At 43.8% G+C, this 15,249-nt stretch overlaps 1 protein-coding gene across 2 annotated transcripts in view; it reads left to right on the top strand.

Annotated features, from left to right (window-relative positions):
- Positions 1 to 15,249, top strand: part of lgr4 (leucine-rich repeat containing G protein-coupled receptor 4) — a 147,084-nt gene that overhangs the window by 74,180 nt on the left and 57,655 nt on the right. For both annotated transcript variants that reach the window (XM_067994066.1, XM_067994065.1), the window contains one exon: positions 3,090 to 3,161. In XM_067994066.1, coding sequence (XP_067850167.1) covers positions 3,090 to 3,161 — 72 coding nt within the window. The remainder of the gene's footprint in view (positions 1 to 3,089; positions 3,162 to 15,249) is intronic.

Here is a 15,249-nt window from a genome sequence, read left to right as displayed (position 1 = left end):
CTCCCTCCCACCCACCCGAACCCACCCGTTCTTGGGGTTTAAAATCAACCCCCCCATGTCTTTGTTTTGTTACAATAGACCCAGAATAATGTGGGCAATTTTCTATGAGTGAGCCTGGATTATAACCTTGTATGGTGACAAAGAAAGGAACCAATACCATACTACAGCACAGACAAAAAATGCTTCAATTTTGTCACAATATGCAATTTTTTGTTTCTGAATTGGAGCCTAGGCAAACCAAGAAACTATGCATTTTTTCCACCATTCAGCAGCCTGAAAATCTACAAGTAGTTGCTATTCATACATTAATCTTGATATCATCTTTGCACCTTCACACTGTAATTATTTATTTTTTTTCAACTGAAGCACTTTACTTGTCTTAATATGTGAACAGACAAGTATACTGCATTGCCAGCTGAGAAGTGCATTCAGTTAGAGGGGAGGATATAATTCTGTAATTTGTTGCCCAGCTAAACGTTTTTGGTAGGTCAGGGTGTAGATGGATTGACTTCAGGTGCATATCAAGTAATATCACAGATTCAGATTAACTTTAGACACATTGGGCCCGATTATTACCAGGGCGGCGGGGGGGCGATTGGGTGCGTGGGTAACGCGCCCGGTGAAATCAGTCTGCCCCGAACGCAATCGCAGGCTGATTGGATCCACTTACCTCTTGTTCCGGGTTCCCCGCTGCTAAGCTGTGCGGCGGGCGGACTGCGCATGCGCAGTAAGGTCTGTCAGCTGGAGGAGCTCTATTTATAGGGGCAGTCCTCCACTGACTGATGCTGCAAGAAATAGGAAAAATTACAGCATGGAGCAGCCCAGGGGGAAGGCTGCTCCCAGGTTTAATGATGCCTCACTCCAGGTATCATTGGATGGGGTGAGGAGGAGGGGGAGGACAGAGATCCCCCCCCCCCACCCGGCGGGCGAGAGGAAGAGGCCTGCCTCTGCCACCAAGAAGGCCTGGCTCGAGGTGGCAGAGGAGGTCACCTGCACCACCAACATATCGCCCACCTGCATACAGTGCAGGAGGCGCTCCAATGACCTAAGTAGGTCAGCCAAAGTGAGTACACTTACTCATTCCCCTACACTCCATCTGCCACATCACCGCCCCCACCCCACATCTCCTTCTGCACTGCCAACACTACTCTGTCACATCACCCTTCACACCCACTCAAACCTCATCCTCATCTTACCTGCACTTACTCACCTCGCCAGTAGTACTCATCCCGCCACTACCACTCAACCCAATCCTCATACAATCTCATGGCTCGATCTCATACTCCCCTTCTCATGCATCTCTTTCACAGTCAGCCTCACTCAACCTGCCACTACCTGTGCTGCAGCCACAGGGCATGCATCACATATGTGCAGTAGACAGCGTAAGGCAAACGTGTCGTGAGCATGAAGGGGATGCACAAGGGTGTTTGAGGGTTTGTCATGGTTTTTACTTATATTTAATTTCTGATCAACTCACATTACATATTATATTGTCACCACTACTGCCACGTCTTTGCGAATCATGTCTGGTTTGTGCAATAATGCCCTTTCCCGAGGATCACCATGAAGACCCACAACTGATGCCATCCATTGTGTCACTGCAGAGTGGGTGTAGGTGTATTTGCAGGGCTCTTTTGTGCAGACGACTGAGAGACGTCGGCGATGTCCCCGGTGGCACCCTGGAAGGATGCGGAGGAGAAGTTGTTGAGGGCAGTGGTGACTTTGACAGCGACAGGTAAGAAGATGGTGCTCGGGCCAGCCGGGAGCCGCTTGGCATGAAGGAGGCTGCAGATGTCCACGACTACATGTCGAGTGACTGAGCCTCCGTGTGCACTGCTGCTCAGAGAGGTCCAGGAAGCTGAGCCTCGGTCTGTGGACCCTGTGGCGAGGGTAGTGCTCTCTGCGACGCATCTCTCTCTGCGGTTGCCCTCCCTCCTGCTGTGCAGGTGGATGTGTCACAGCACTGTGTTGTGGAGCTCCACGTGTCAGGTGGACGGCAAGGCTGGTGATGCTGTTCGCCCTCCAAGGAGGTCACGACTGCAGCTACGGCGGCCCCCATCCGGAAGATGTACATCTGAGGGGGTCCGCAAGGTAGGTACATGTGTCTGGACAACGGGGTAAGTGTGCAAGTTGGTGAATTTGATTGTTAGGAGGAGAGTGGTGGAGACCAAACTTTGTCCCAAGTGACAGAGCGGCCTCCTGCAATGAGTGAGGGTCTCCTCCCCCCCCCCCACCTGTCAAATGGACCTTTGCAGCTGCCACAGGCTGATGGCTGCAACACGTCCATTTGAACTGGGAGTGTTTCCCCCAGTATGGGAAACAGTCCCAGTTGTTTGTAAAATCCCAACCCTCCTAAAATATCTTGTTAATCAGGTCTCTAAACGACCTGAAATACCAAACTAAATACCTTAAGTGGCACCCCGCCGGCTTTAATTGCCAGCGGGAGTCCCACATGCGGGGGCTGCGTGCGCATGTCAGTGGGAAACCTGGAAGTGGGCGGATTGGAGCCGGGTTCCCGCCCCGCCCTGGGAATCCCCGATTTTTGTAGCCCCCCTGCCAGGAACGCACCCGATCGCGGGTGCTAAAATAGAGCCCATAATTTTTGTAGTGGCTTTTGTGCAAGTATTAAGATTAATCTTTTGATCCTTTTAAACTCTGATATTCTTTGCAACTGTCATAACGTGACCAGTTTTATTTTACAATTTGTAGGTCTTGTTCTCTGTATATTCCTGATGCTGAATATTATATAGTAGAATTGGGGAAATATGTCGATCCATAGAATGTTATTTATATGAATGAATTTGTTGGTATCTTGTAATTTTGGTCTTGGATACCCTTCCATCAGTATTCACTGCATTAATTGTAAGGCAATTGTACAGCCGACTTTGTGAGCTAGAGTAATAGTTTTTCAAATATAGTGGCTGAAAGCAGTCAGTGTATGATTCCAGAGTGAATGTTGATATATATCAGTAACGTTCAGTTTTGTTTTGAGACTTTTTGTGGTGGTTGTGATATTGGGGTGCACTGAAACTACTTACTGTAAGGCTACATTGGAAAATTCTGACCTGTCGAGCTTTTTCCTTTTCCAGAATGCTTCAGAACAACCAATTGAAAACTGTCCCGAGTGAAGCCCTAAAAGGACTGTCTACACTACAATCACTGTAAGTAGCATTTTGCAGCTCCATTTTAGCTCTCTTTTTCAACCTACTGAAGCACTCTTGATATTCCAGAATAATTCTGTCATGCTGTTCAAAAAAAAATAGCATGTTTGGCACTGACAGTTTTATTTTCTTTCAGCTTGAGGGAGGAACGGTCCTGTCCAATTTGTTTATTTCCTTTTTGTTTTAGCAAACTTTAAAAAATAATTTCTGAAGTTTAAATCTTCACCCTTGCTTTCAGTACAAAAGACTGGATTTGTTTACTTAAAAAAAACTCTACAATTTTGTCTTTAAGATTGATGAATAGGTACCACCTGGAGTGCAGACTGTGCTATTCACAGGAATTAACCTGCTTACTTGCATGCTGTAGTACTGATAACGTAGTACATTAGGGCTACCAGCTTGAGCTATGTTAAGTAAACCTCATGACTTGTGGATTACTTGTAAAGAAGCCAGATAATGTTGATCGTATGTAGTACACAAAAGGCTTGTTTGCAGTACGACGTTTTCTGATACTTGATGGGCACTCAACAAAGAGAAGGTCATGGTACATGTTTTTCTTCAAGTAGACTTGACAAATACAAATAGAATCAAGGATGTATCTGCTATGTAGCAAAATGCTACTTTGAAGGTTGTTTCATTAAAAAGTTAGAAAAATTATTTATTATTGCTTGTTGTGTAAAAGTTGAATTGTATGCAAATATACTGGCCAGCAGTATAAATACAGTATCTCAATCCATCTGCACTGATTTGATTGCTGACCCTGGATTATGGCATAAATATGCAGTATCTTCCAGTTCATCAAAACTTGATCAAAAATGTATTTGATCAATGTATAACAGTTAACAAATTGTAAGTATTTTACACTTGTCTTATTTATCTGGTGCTCCACACATCTGAAATTTTTTTTTATTATTCGTTCATGGGATGAGGGCGTCGCTGGCAAGGCCAGCATTTATTGCCCATCCCTAATTGTCCTTGAGAAGGTGGTGGTGAGCTGCCTTGAACCGCTGCAGTCCGTGTGGTGAAGGCTCTCCCACAGTGCTGTTAGGAAGGTAGTTCCAGGATTTTGACCCAGCGACGATGAAGGAACGGCGATATATTTCCAAGTCGGGATGGTGTGTGACTTGGAGGGGAACGTGCAGGTGGTGTTGTTCCCATGTGCCTGCTGCCCTTGTCCTTCTAGGTGGTAGAGGTCGTGGGTTTGGGAGGTGCTGTCGAAGAAGCTTTGGCGAGTTGCTGCAGTGCATCCTGTGGATGGTACACAATGCAGCCACTGTGCGCCGGTGGTGAAGGGAGTGAATGTTTAGGGTGGTGGATGGGGTGCTAGTCTAGCGGACTGCTTTGTCCTGGATGGTGTCGAGCTTCTTGTGTTGTTGGAGCTGCACTCATCCAGGCAAGTGGAGAGTATTCCATCACACTCCTGACTTGTGCCTTGTAGATGGTGGAAAGACTTTGGGGAGTCAGGTGGTGAGTCACTTGCCTCCTGACTCCCCAAATGATTGGTCATCAACAAAAAATTTAAATGAATCATTTTGATTTGAGTGAGTCTGAATCGATTTAATTTTTTGAAAGCAATGTGCAACTTTTTGGCGAAGGAAAGACCATACTTTTCACTTCCTTTTCCCCCCAACCTGAGAACACACAAGGTCTACCACTACCCTGCCTCAACACAGACCATGAACTAAACCTGGGTCTTTGCTGCTCAGTATAGTTAAGTACCAAGCCATGCAGTGCATTTATACATTGAGCCATTGTGGTAGACCTAGGACATTTTCTTAATGTAAAAAGTTCATTCTTATTATATATTCAGGATTTGACTTTACAGTGGTTTGTGCATTTTATTGACACTATTGAAATTAAGAAATGATCAGCAACATATATTCCATTCATAAATTTAAATTAAGCAATTACCTACTTCAAGATAGTTTATTTCAAAGTGGTAGGTTTCCTTAAGGGTCAAGACAAATTTATGAAGTTGTTTTTTGGCAGAATGTTTGGATTTCTTTTCCAGCAGGTGCTTTGTGAATGGAATATTAATCAGAATGAAGTTTGCCAAGAGGATGTAAAAAATATTAATGAAATTTAAGCTACTGAACAGAAGAGACAGAATTATGTATCTTTTGTCTTTGAAGTCAATGCACACTTGATGTGTAGCACCTTAGGATATTAGCATGTTCCTTCACAGATTTAGGATCTGAAAACTCTTCTTTGGTAGCAGCCTGAACATAATTTTATCATCCGTGAACAAGTGTGAATGTGCAGGGTTTCCACAGAAAGTAGTTTAGAAGCCTGGCCAATAATGTTCTGTCACAGACCAAAAACCTTGTAAGTGGATGCATTATATGTAGCTCCTCAAGACTTCGACCCTGAGATTTACTCATTGCCCTTCAGAAGGTGGTGGTGAGCCGCCTTCTTGAACCGCTGCAGTCCGTGTGGTGACAGTTCTCCCACAGTGCTGTTAGGAAGGGAGTTCCAGGATTTTGACCCAGCGACGATGAAGGAACGGCGATATATTTCCAAGTCGGGATGGTGTGTGATTTGGAGGGGAACATGCAGGTGGTGTTGTTCCCATGTGCCTGCTGCTCTTGTCCTTCTAGGTGGTAGAGGTGGCAGGTTTGGGAGGAGCTGTCGAAGAAGCCTTGCCGAGTTGCTGCAGTGCATCCTGTGGATGGTACACACTGCAGCCACTGTGCGCCGGTGGTGAAGGGAGTGAATGTTTAGGGTGGTGGATGGGGTGCCAATCAAGCGGGCTGCTTTGTCCTGGATGGTGTCGAGCTTCTTGAGTGTTGTTGGAGCTGCACTCATCCAAGCAAGTGGAGAGTATTCCATCACACTCCTGACTTGTGCCTTGTAGATGGTGGAAAGGCTTTGGGGAGTCAGGAGGTGAGTCACTCGCCGCAGAATACCCAGCCTCTGACCTGCTCTCGTAGCCACAGTATTTATATGGCTGGTCCAGTTAAGTTTCTGGTCAGTGGTGACCCCCAGGATGTTGATGGTGGGGGATTCGACGATGGTAATGCCGTTGAATGTCAAGGGGAGGTGGCTAGACTCTCTCTTGTTGGAGATGGTCATTGCCTGGCACTTATCTGGTGCGAATGTTACTTGCCACTTATCAGCCCAAGCCTGGATGTTGTCCAGGTCTTGCTGCATGCAGGCTCGGACTGCTTCATTATCTGAGGGGTTGCGAATGGAACTGAACACTGTGCAGTCATCAGCGAACATCCCCATTTCTGACCTTATGATGGAGGGAAGGCCATTGATGAAGCAGCTGAAGATGGTTGGGCCGAGGACACTGCCCTGAGGAACTCCTGCAGCATTGCCCTGGGGCTGAGATGATTGGCCTCCAACAACCACTACCATCTTCCTTTGTGCTAGATATGACTCCAGCCACTGGAGAGTTTTCCCCCTGATTCCCATTGACTTCAATTTTACTAGGGCTCCTTGGTGCCACACTCGGTCAAATGCTGCCTTGATGTCAAGGGCAGTCACTCTCACCTCACCTCTGGAATTCAGCTCTTTTGTCCATGTTTGGACCAAGGCTGTAATGAGGTCTGGAGCCGAGTGGTCCTGGCGGAACCCAAACTGAGCATCGGTGAGCAGGTTATTGGTGAGTAAGTGCCGCTTGATAGCACTGTCGACGACACCTTCCATCACTTTGCTGATGATTGAGAGTAGACTGATGGGGCGGTAATTGGCCGGATTGGATTTGTCCTGCTTTTTGTGGACAGGACATACCTGGGCAATTTTCCACATTGTCGGGTGGATGCCAGTGTTGTAGCTGTACTGGAACAGCTTGGCTAGAGGCGCAGCTAGTTCTGGAGCACAAGTCTTCAGCACTACAGCTGGGATGTTGTCAGGGCCCATAGCCTTTGCTGTATCCAGTGCACTCAGCCGTTTTTTGATATCACGTGGAGTGAATCGAATTGGCCGAAGTCTGGCTTCCGTGATGGTGGGGATATCGAGAGGAGGCTGAGATGGATCATCCACTCGGCACTTCTGGCTGAAGATGGTTGCAAACGCTTCAGCCTTGTCTTTTGCACTCACGTGCTGGACTCCGCCATCATTGAGAATGGGGATGTTTGCAGAGCCTCCTCCTCCCGTTAGTTGTTTAATTGTCCACCACCATTCACGACTGGATGTGGCAGGACTGCAGAGCATTGATCTGATTCGTTGGTTGTGGAATCGCTTAGCTCTGTCGATAGCATGTTGCTTCCGCTGTTTAGCATGCATGTAGTCCTGAGTTGTAGCTTCACCAGGTTGGCACCTCATTTTTAGGTACGCCTGGTGCTGCTCCTGGCATGCTCTTCTACACTCCTCATTGAACCAGGGTTGATCCCCTGGCTTGTTGGTAATGGTAGAGTGAGGAATATGCTGGGCCATGAGGTTACAGATTGTGCTGGAATACAATTCTGCTGCTGCTGATGGCCCACAGCGCCTCATGGATGCCCAGTTTTGAGCTGCTAGAATTGTTCTGAATCTATCCCATTTAGCACGGTGGTCGTGCCACACAACACGTTGGATGGTGTCCTCAGTGCGAAGACAGGATTTCATCTCCACGAGGACTGTGCGGTGGTCACTCCTACCAATACTGTCATGGACAGATGCATTTGCGACAAGTAGATTGGTGAGGACGAGGTCAAGTAAGTTTTTCCCTCGTGTTGGTTCGCTCACCACCTGCCGCAGGCCCAGTCTCGCAGCTATGTCCTTCAGGACTCGGCCAGCTCGGTCAGTAGTGGTGCTACCAAGCCACTCTTGGTGATGGACATTGAAGTCCCCCACCCAGAGTACATTTTGTGCCCTTGCTACCCTCAGTGCTTCCTCCAAGTGGTGTTCAACATGGAGGAGGACTGATTCATCAGCTGAGGGAGGACGGTAGGTGGTAATCAGCAGGAGGTTTCCTTGCCCATGTTTGACCTGATGCCATGAGATTTCATGGGGTCCAGAGTCAATGATGAGGACTCCCAGTGCCACTCCCTCCTGACTGTATATCACTGTACCGCCACCTCTGGTGGGTCTGTCCTGCTGGTGGGACAGGACATACCCAGGGATGGTGATGGAAGAGTCTGGGACGTTGGCTGAAAGATATGATTCTGTGAGTATGGCTATGTCAGGCTGTTGCTTGACTAGTCTGTGGGACAGCTCTCCCAATTTTGGCACAAGTCCCCAGATGTTAGTAAGGAGGACCTTGCAGGGTCGACTGGGCTTGGTGTTTTGCCGTTGTCGTGTCCGGTGCCGGGTGGTCCGTCCGGTTTTATTCTTATTATGACTTTTCGTAGCGAGATTTTACAACTGAGTGGCTTGCTCGGCCATTTCAGAGGGCAATTAAGAATCAACCACATTGCTGTGGGTCTGGAGTCACATATAGGCCAGACCGGGTAAGGGCGGCAGGCTTCCTTCCCTAAAGGACATTAGTGAACCAGATGGGTTTTTACGACAATCCGGTAGTTTCATGGCCATCATTACTGATACTAGTATTTTAATTCCAGATTTTTATTTAATTAATTGAATTTAATTAATTAATTGAATTTAAATTCGCCAGCTGCCGTGGCGGGATTTGAACTCCTGACTCTGGATTTTAGTCCAGGCCTCTGGATTACTAGCCCAGTAACATAACCACTATGCTACCGTACCCTGTAATCGCTAACCTACATTTGCTCCCGGTCCGGCAACGTCTCGATTTAAAAATTCTCATCCTTGTTTTCAAATGCCATCGCCCCTCTCTATATATCTATAACCTTCTCCAGCCTATAACCCTCCGAGATCTCTGCGCTTCTCTAATTCTGACCTATTGCGCGCCCCCAATTTTCTTTGCTTCACCATTGGCGGCAGTGCCGTCAGCTACCTAGGCCCTAAGCTCTGGAATTCCCTCCCGATACCTCTCCGCCTCTTCATCCCTCTCTTTCTTTAAGTCACTCCTTAAAACCTACCTCTTTGACTCAGTTTTTGGTCACCTGCCCTAATATCTCCTTATGTGGCTCGGTGTCAAATTTTGTTCAATAATCACTCCTGTGAAGCACATTGGGACATTTTACTATGTTGAAGGCTGTACTTAAATGCAAGTTGTTGTTTCTGATAGTGATGCAACTTTTTTTTTTGAATCTGCTTTAACTCTGTCCTATCCAAATTAACTGTTGGTTGACAATAGTTTTAATGTCTGATGCACGTGAAGTACAAGTGGCAGGATTTAAGCATAATATTGAAGCTATAAACACAAGGTTCCATAGTGAAGTCCCGTATAACTTTCTGGACCTGGTGGTACCTTCATTATAGCTGGTAAAGGACCTCAAATTTAAAAAAAAACCTTGGTCAGAGCCACTTTGTTAGTCTGCATGAGCTTGTAATTTAAAAAATAAACCTCAATTAATTTACATTGATTTAAGCCTCTGTCCAAGTATACAGAAATCACTAACCGGTTGAATTTTACACTGTTCTAAAAGTTGTAATAGAACAAATCATAAGCTGTTGTGCTCATTTACCTTTAGCCAGGGAAACTCATGTGAATACCCACAGGGCATCAACCACTTTAAAACAGATTGTTTTTAGGAAAAGCCCTTCACGATCAATTGCATAGAACCATTGGGGGTAAAAGAAAATTTGTAACCAATCTCTTCATCTAATTTTTATACACAAGTTATTTCTGAATCAACTATACCTGATTCAAGTGTAGTCTTCCTAAATCCCACCCCATCACTCTCAGTGCCAGCTTTCTGATATGCACTACATAAACTCGTTGTCCAAAACTCTGACACTTCCATACAATCCCATATTAAGTCCACTCATCTATTGCCCTTGTCCTTGCCGAGTTCTACTGGCTACTTATTTTCCCAAAGTATTTGCATCAGCATCTTCATCCTCATTTTTACATTCTTTTATAACCTTGCTCCACCCTGCCACTGTGACTTCCTCCTCCTTCCCTACATTCCAGTCCACTACCTTCTGATTCTGACTACTTCTCTGTTTTCCCCCCTACCCTTCTGCTCCACCCCCATAAAATGAAAGTAAGGAAAGGAACAGAAACCAGTGAAATCATTCAGTGTTTAAAAAAAGAACCTTTTCGGCCACTATATGCTCTAAGCTGAGCATTTAATATTGAGAATAAAGTTTCTAATAGAGACATAAAATTACAATATTCACAAGAAAATAATGAAACATAGTTGTATAGTTGTCTTTTGTGTGTTTGAAATTTCTTCACTATTTTCCATCAGCTCTCTGTTTCTCTAAGAAGCCTGGGGCTTAAGTTCATTGGGCATCCCAGAGCTATCAATCTGCCTCTTGAATGAAGAGGCTTAAACAAGTATCAGACTATAACTCCCAGAATGCACTCTTGCAGACAAAACTGTAGCAATATCATCAGTGTCACTCTGCACTACAATTTCCAGAGTACCTCCCTTCTGATTGTAGTTCTAATGTAGCCAGAGTGGGGCATAGGGTGCATAATGCATCAGGAATTTCTTTTTTTTTAAACTGACAATTTAAAATGCAGCATTCAGGCCTTTGCCCTAAGCCTCAGGCCCTGGGTTTTGCTGTTCTCAGTTGCTAGGTAATAGGAAACCGACCCCTTCTCCATCCCAGCTTCAACTCTAGCTTTGCATCCCTGCTCCAGCTTGCACTTCTGATTACTCTGCTCCCTTACCCTCCGTGTGTCCCTTTTCCCTCCTGCTATACTCCCTAGCTTTTGCCCTGGGCTACCAATGAATAATATCACGGGGGAACAGCTAATACATTTCAAAGAATTTTTACTGAAATGGCTATTGTAAAATAAGAGAGCAATTATTTTAATACAAAATTGTACATATGGACCAAGTTTGTACTATACTTATGAACTATTTGTCCAGGAATGTAAAGTGTACAATTATTCTCCGAAGTATTGCATTCAAATATGTGTCCATCACACTTGGCCTATTGCCAATCCTCTGCACAATTCAAATGAATTAAAACTTTTGTGGTTTTAATTCTTATTACAAGATGTGTCAGCCTTAGATCAGTGGTAGCACTCTTGCCTCTGAGTCAGGAAGTTGTGGGTTTAAGTCCCACTCCAGAGACTTGATCACATAATCTAGACCGATACTTCAGTGCAGTGCTGAGAGTGCTGCACTGTCAACGATGCCGTCTTTTGGATGAGCTGTCTGTCTCAGGTGGGTGTAAAAGATCCCACGGCACTATTCGAAGAAGAGCAGGGGTCTTCTCCCTGGTGTACTGACCAATATTTAGCTCTCAACCAACATCATTAAAACAGAATATCTGGTCCCTCGTTGCTGTTTGTAGGACCTTGATGTGTGTGAATTAGCTGCTGTATTTCCTACTTTACTACAGTAACTACACTTCAAAAGCACTTAATTGGCTGTAAAGCGCTTTGGGCATCCTGAGGTCGTGAAAAGTGATATATAAATGCAAGTTCTTTTTTTAAAATATAAAATGCCACAAGTGCTGCATCCACGAATTATTTTTTAAATCCTTGGACTGGGTGGCTCAGATGGTGCAGTGCTGCTGAACACTTTGTAATCCCTGCCCCTTTTTAAATTAGTCCACAAATCCAGGTGAATTGAGGGGGAAAAGAAATTCAGATCAGTTATTGCAAAGGTCACCAGTAAAGTGAGTTACTGCAATTTCTGTTTTGGTCTCACTGGACATCTGTCCATAGGAAAAAGAAAAATTGCTAACTTGCAGCCCTGTATTCGGACCCTGGTGATTATCATATTTTGAATCTGACCACAAGTGATGGCCTGATTTTAACCACATAGGGAGGGGAGAACCTGAGCACTACAAATAAGTTTGTGCTCAAACTTTACTTATGAACACTTAATGCTGGCTATCACTTGCTAATTGCCAATACGCTATCTAATCTGATTCATCATTTGCAAAGCATGTCAGTTGTTTTAAAAGAGTGAAAAAGACCTGTTTGATCCCGAAGAATTATTTTCTGTATTGAGGTAGGCCTTCTACAACAAATGCTGCTCCACATCCAGATTTAAATTTTTATTCATGGCAAAAGTTGTAGGAGTCATAAGTGTTCCTAGTAATGTTGGTGAAAATTGGAATGGTCTATTTTGAACTGATCAGCTGTTTTCTGATTCTGCATGCTCGTAACAGGGTATGGAGTAATTATTTTTAATTGTTATGTATGAGTTCACGAGTGGTTAGTGTGTTTTGGGTGTGTTTATAAATGTGGTCAGCATGTCTGCTCCCTGACATCAACTACTATTTCAGTGCATGGAGCCTGTGGCCCTACTGGAAGCTGCTGAGCTGAGTCCCAGTCTGCTACAACTTCTACACTCAAAAGTTAGGAACTTCTTCCTAAGATGCTGATATATTTTTGCCTCATTGCATTCCCATTGAGTACAAAGGCAGTTTGAGGTGTCCTAACGAGGAGATGCTATAATTTCAACCTTAACTTTGGCCATGCTTCACCATATGATTTGAAAAGAGCTACCGCAGTAAAAATCGAGCATTTTCTCGCCTTCTCATCCTCTATTCCCTCTCCTTTTGCTCCTCTCCCCATCCAAGACATGCAACAAATTTATAACTGTAAGTTAAGCCACATATATCAAGTTGTCAGCATGTTTTCTAAACCTGCATAGATATTGCCCATTAGGGTTGTCAGTATGACACTTGTGTCCTATGTATAAATGAGTTGACAGCATAAATTATGCAAAGTGCTACATTAGCAGGCAGAACCTATAGGGGCATAAGTCTTCGCAAGAGTTTAGAACCTACACTAGGATTTCATTTGTTGTAAAGAAAGGCACAAGGTAGCTGTTACATAGATTTGCTGCTTGGAAAAAAATGTGTTACAAAGAATGTTGGGCTAAAGTGTTGATTGATACTCTCCAGAAACTTACACTGGCAAACAACTATTGTAATTACTACAGGAAATTGTCAATGGCAAGGATTTTAGTTGATCACACCTGTATAGTTCTGATTTAGGCAAGTGGATGGAAAGCACTTATGTTGCCTTTACACTATCACTTTCATGACATGAAAGTGGTAGTTTAACTTGTGCCTCTCCAGCACACTGAAACTGGGAGATATGAAATAACCTGTAGTAGATGATCTCTCATTGTCTGGGCTCTGCAGTATTACTCTAACCAAATGCAAGACGTGCTTTAAAAGTATCTGGGTGGTCCACTGGACAGCCTGGGAACTTTTAAAAGTTGGTATGGAAACATTTAAATGTTATGAGAAGCATCCCTCCTGCCACACACTTATAACATTAAAATTAGCTGCCCAGGGAGCTGATTTTTCTGTATGCATCCAGCCACTCAATATGACTTGCGAGGTGCAACAGGCTTTGTAACTACTGGCTGCACAACTAACGATGGTGTGAAACTATGAATCTGTGGTGAACAGTAGTCTTTCGTGATCTGTTCCTATTGGGGGTAAGAGATGAGTGGTAAAACTTGGTTTATTTGCACAAAATATCACCTGGTTTGATGCTTCCTTATGGTGACCTTTATAGTTAATGTCAGCATTTAGGTTGGGGGAGGGGGGGTGGGGAGAGGAGCTTCAGAAAAGTGATATTTTATGTTGGCTGATTAGTGTAGTTTCTTGCAGTGGTTGTTAGCTAGTAGAAAATGGTAACACGACACAACAGGAATAGCACATCTTTGTTTATGGCAACAAGGCATCTATTTTTAAGACTTAAACCACCGATGGATTATAATCACATCATCCAATGTGTGGAAGATAATTGGCTTGCTGTAGAAACCTGTTACCATCATTTCCCTCTTTTTTTTGAAAGTGATCTGCAAAACATGACTAAAGATGTACTTCTGGTGATGGATTCCTGGTGTTACTGCAATTCAGTCAGCAGTAACTTCGAAAAATTGCATCCTGAGCTCGTCTAGTGAAGTTTAAGTATGTTCTCCATCAGATTAGCTTGGATGTCACTGAGTGGTAACCAACTTGGGCTACTGAGGTCTTGTGAATCAAAGAGAGCTATTTATGGTTTCTGCATTCAGAAAATGCACCATAAAATGTGTTCTGATAATCGTACTGGAATATGCAATGGGAGGAAACAGTAAAATTTAGGGACAATTACATCAAAATATGCAGAAATCAGAAATAAGAGACTTCTACATTTTTTGAACCTTTTCCTTACCTGAACAATTAAATTGAGATCTCTGCAGTTTTCAAATATTTGAAGCTCAGACACTTATTACTTGTTTTTAACACAACAGGAATCTTAAATTCTTAGTTTTCCTGGCAACGCTTCACCTCTGGATTCTGTAAGCAGATTTTTGTTGCATGTTGGATTACCCAGATAATAAAAATCTGCTTGAAAAGATTGAGGTATTCATATCAATTTAGAACAAAGAGGAAGTTTTTGATGGGGTTGCTCCATTCCATTCTGGATCTTATGCCCTTACTACAATCCAGTTTAGTTGTACTGCTCAAGGCTGCCCTTTATGACCATTCTTAGAACCCACCTGAGAGCAAGCTTTTGGTCACCCCTCCTCATATCTCCTTTGGGTCAACGTCCATTTTATTTCCTTGTGCTTCTGTGAAATGCTGTCATTCTCATTCTTTGGGAGTGCATTAATGCTACAATGAGCACAGTTACCAGTATGCTGACCATTTAAAAAAAAATTGATTATAGAATAATTTTAAGTAATCTTTCCTGTTCATAAGACATGCAGGCAGAGAAAAAGGTTTCTTAGAATGAGCAAAAACAATGAGTACAGCCCCATGGAATTGAGTATTGCAAACAGATGTCAAGAGGTGACTCATCCTGGCAGATTTAGCAAACTGAGAAAATTTAGTTTCATAGTTGGTTATTTGCACATTTGGAAAAATTTGGATTTATGTATACTTTTGGTCAAGTCTTGTATTTTTTTAAAAAGTGATAGGTAGCAAAGTTTGGAAGGTTCATATTTTTAGGACGGCTGAGTATGATATCATTTCATTAAACTTAAGTGCATTGACAGGCCATACTCTTGAATGCAACAACAGCAGCTTGCATTTATATAACTACTTTAATATAGAGAATCATCTCAAAGTGCTTCACAGAGGGGTAAGAGGGAAAAAAGGATGTTGAACCAAAGGAGGTATTAGGTCGGGTGACCAAAAGCTTGATCAAAGATTGTGGGTA

This window comes from Heptranchias perlo, chromosome 12 (assembly GCF_035084215.1).
Source record: "Heptranchias perlo isolate sHepPer1 chromosome 12, sHepPer1.hap1, whole genome shotgun sequence".
NCBI lineage: Eukaryota > Metazoa > Chordata > Chondrichthyes > Hexanchiformes > Hexanchidae > Heptranchias > Heptranchias perlo.
This window is presented reverse-complemented; position numbering and strand designations above follow the sequence as displayed.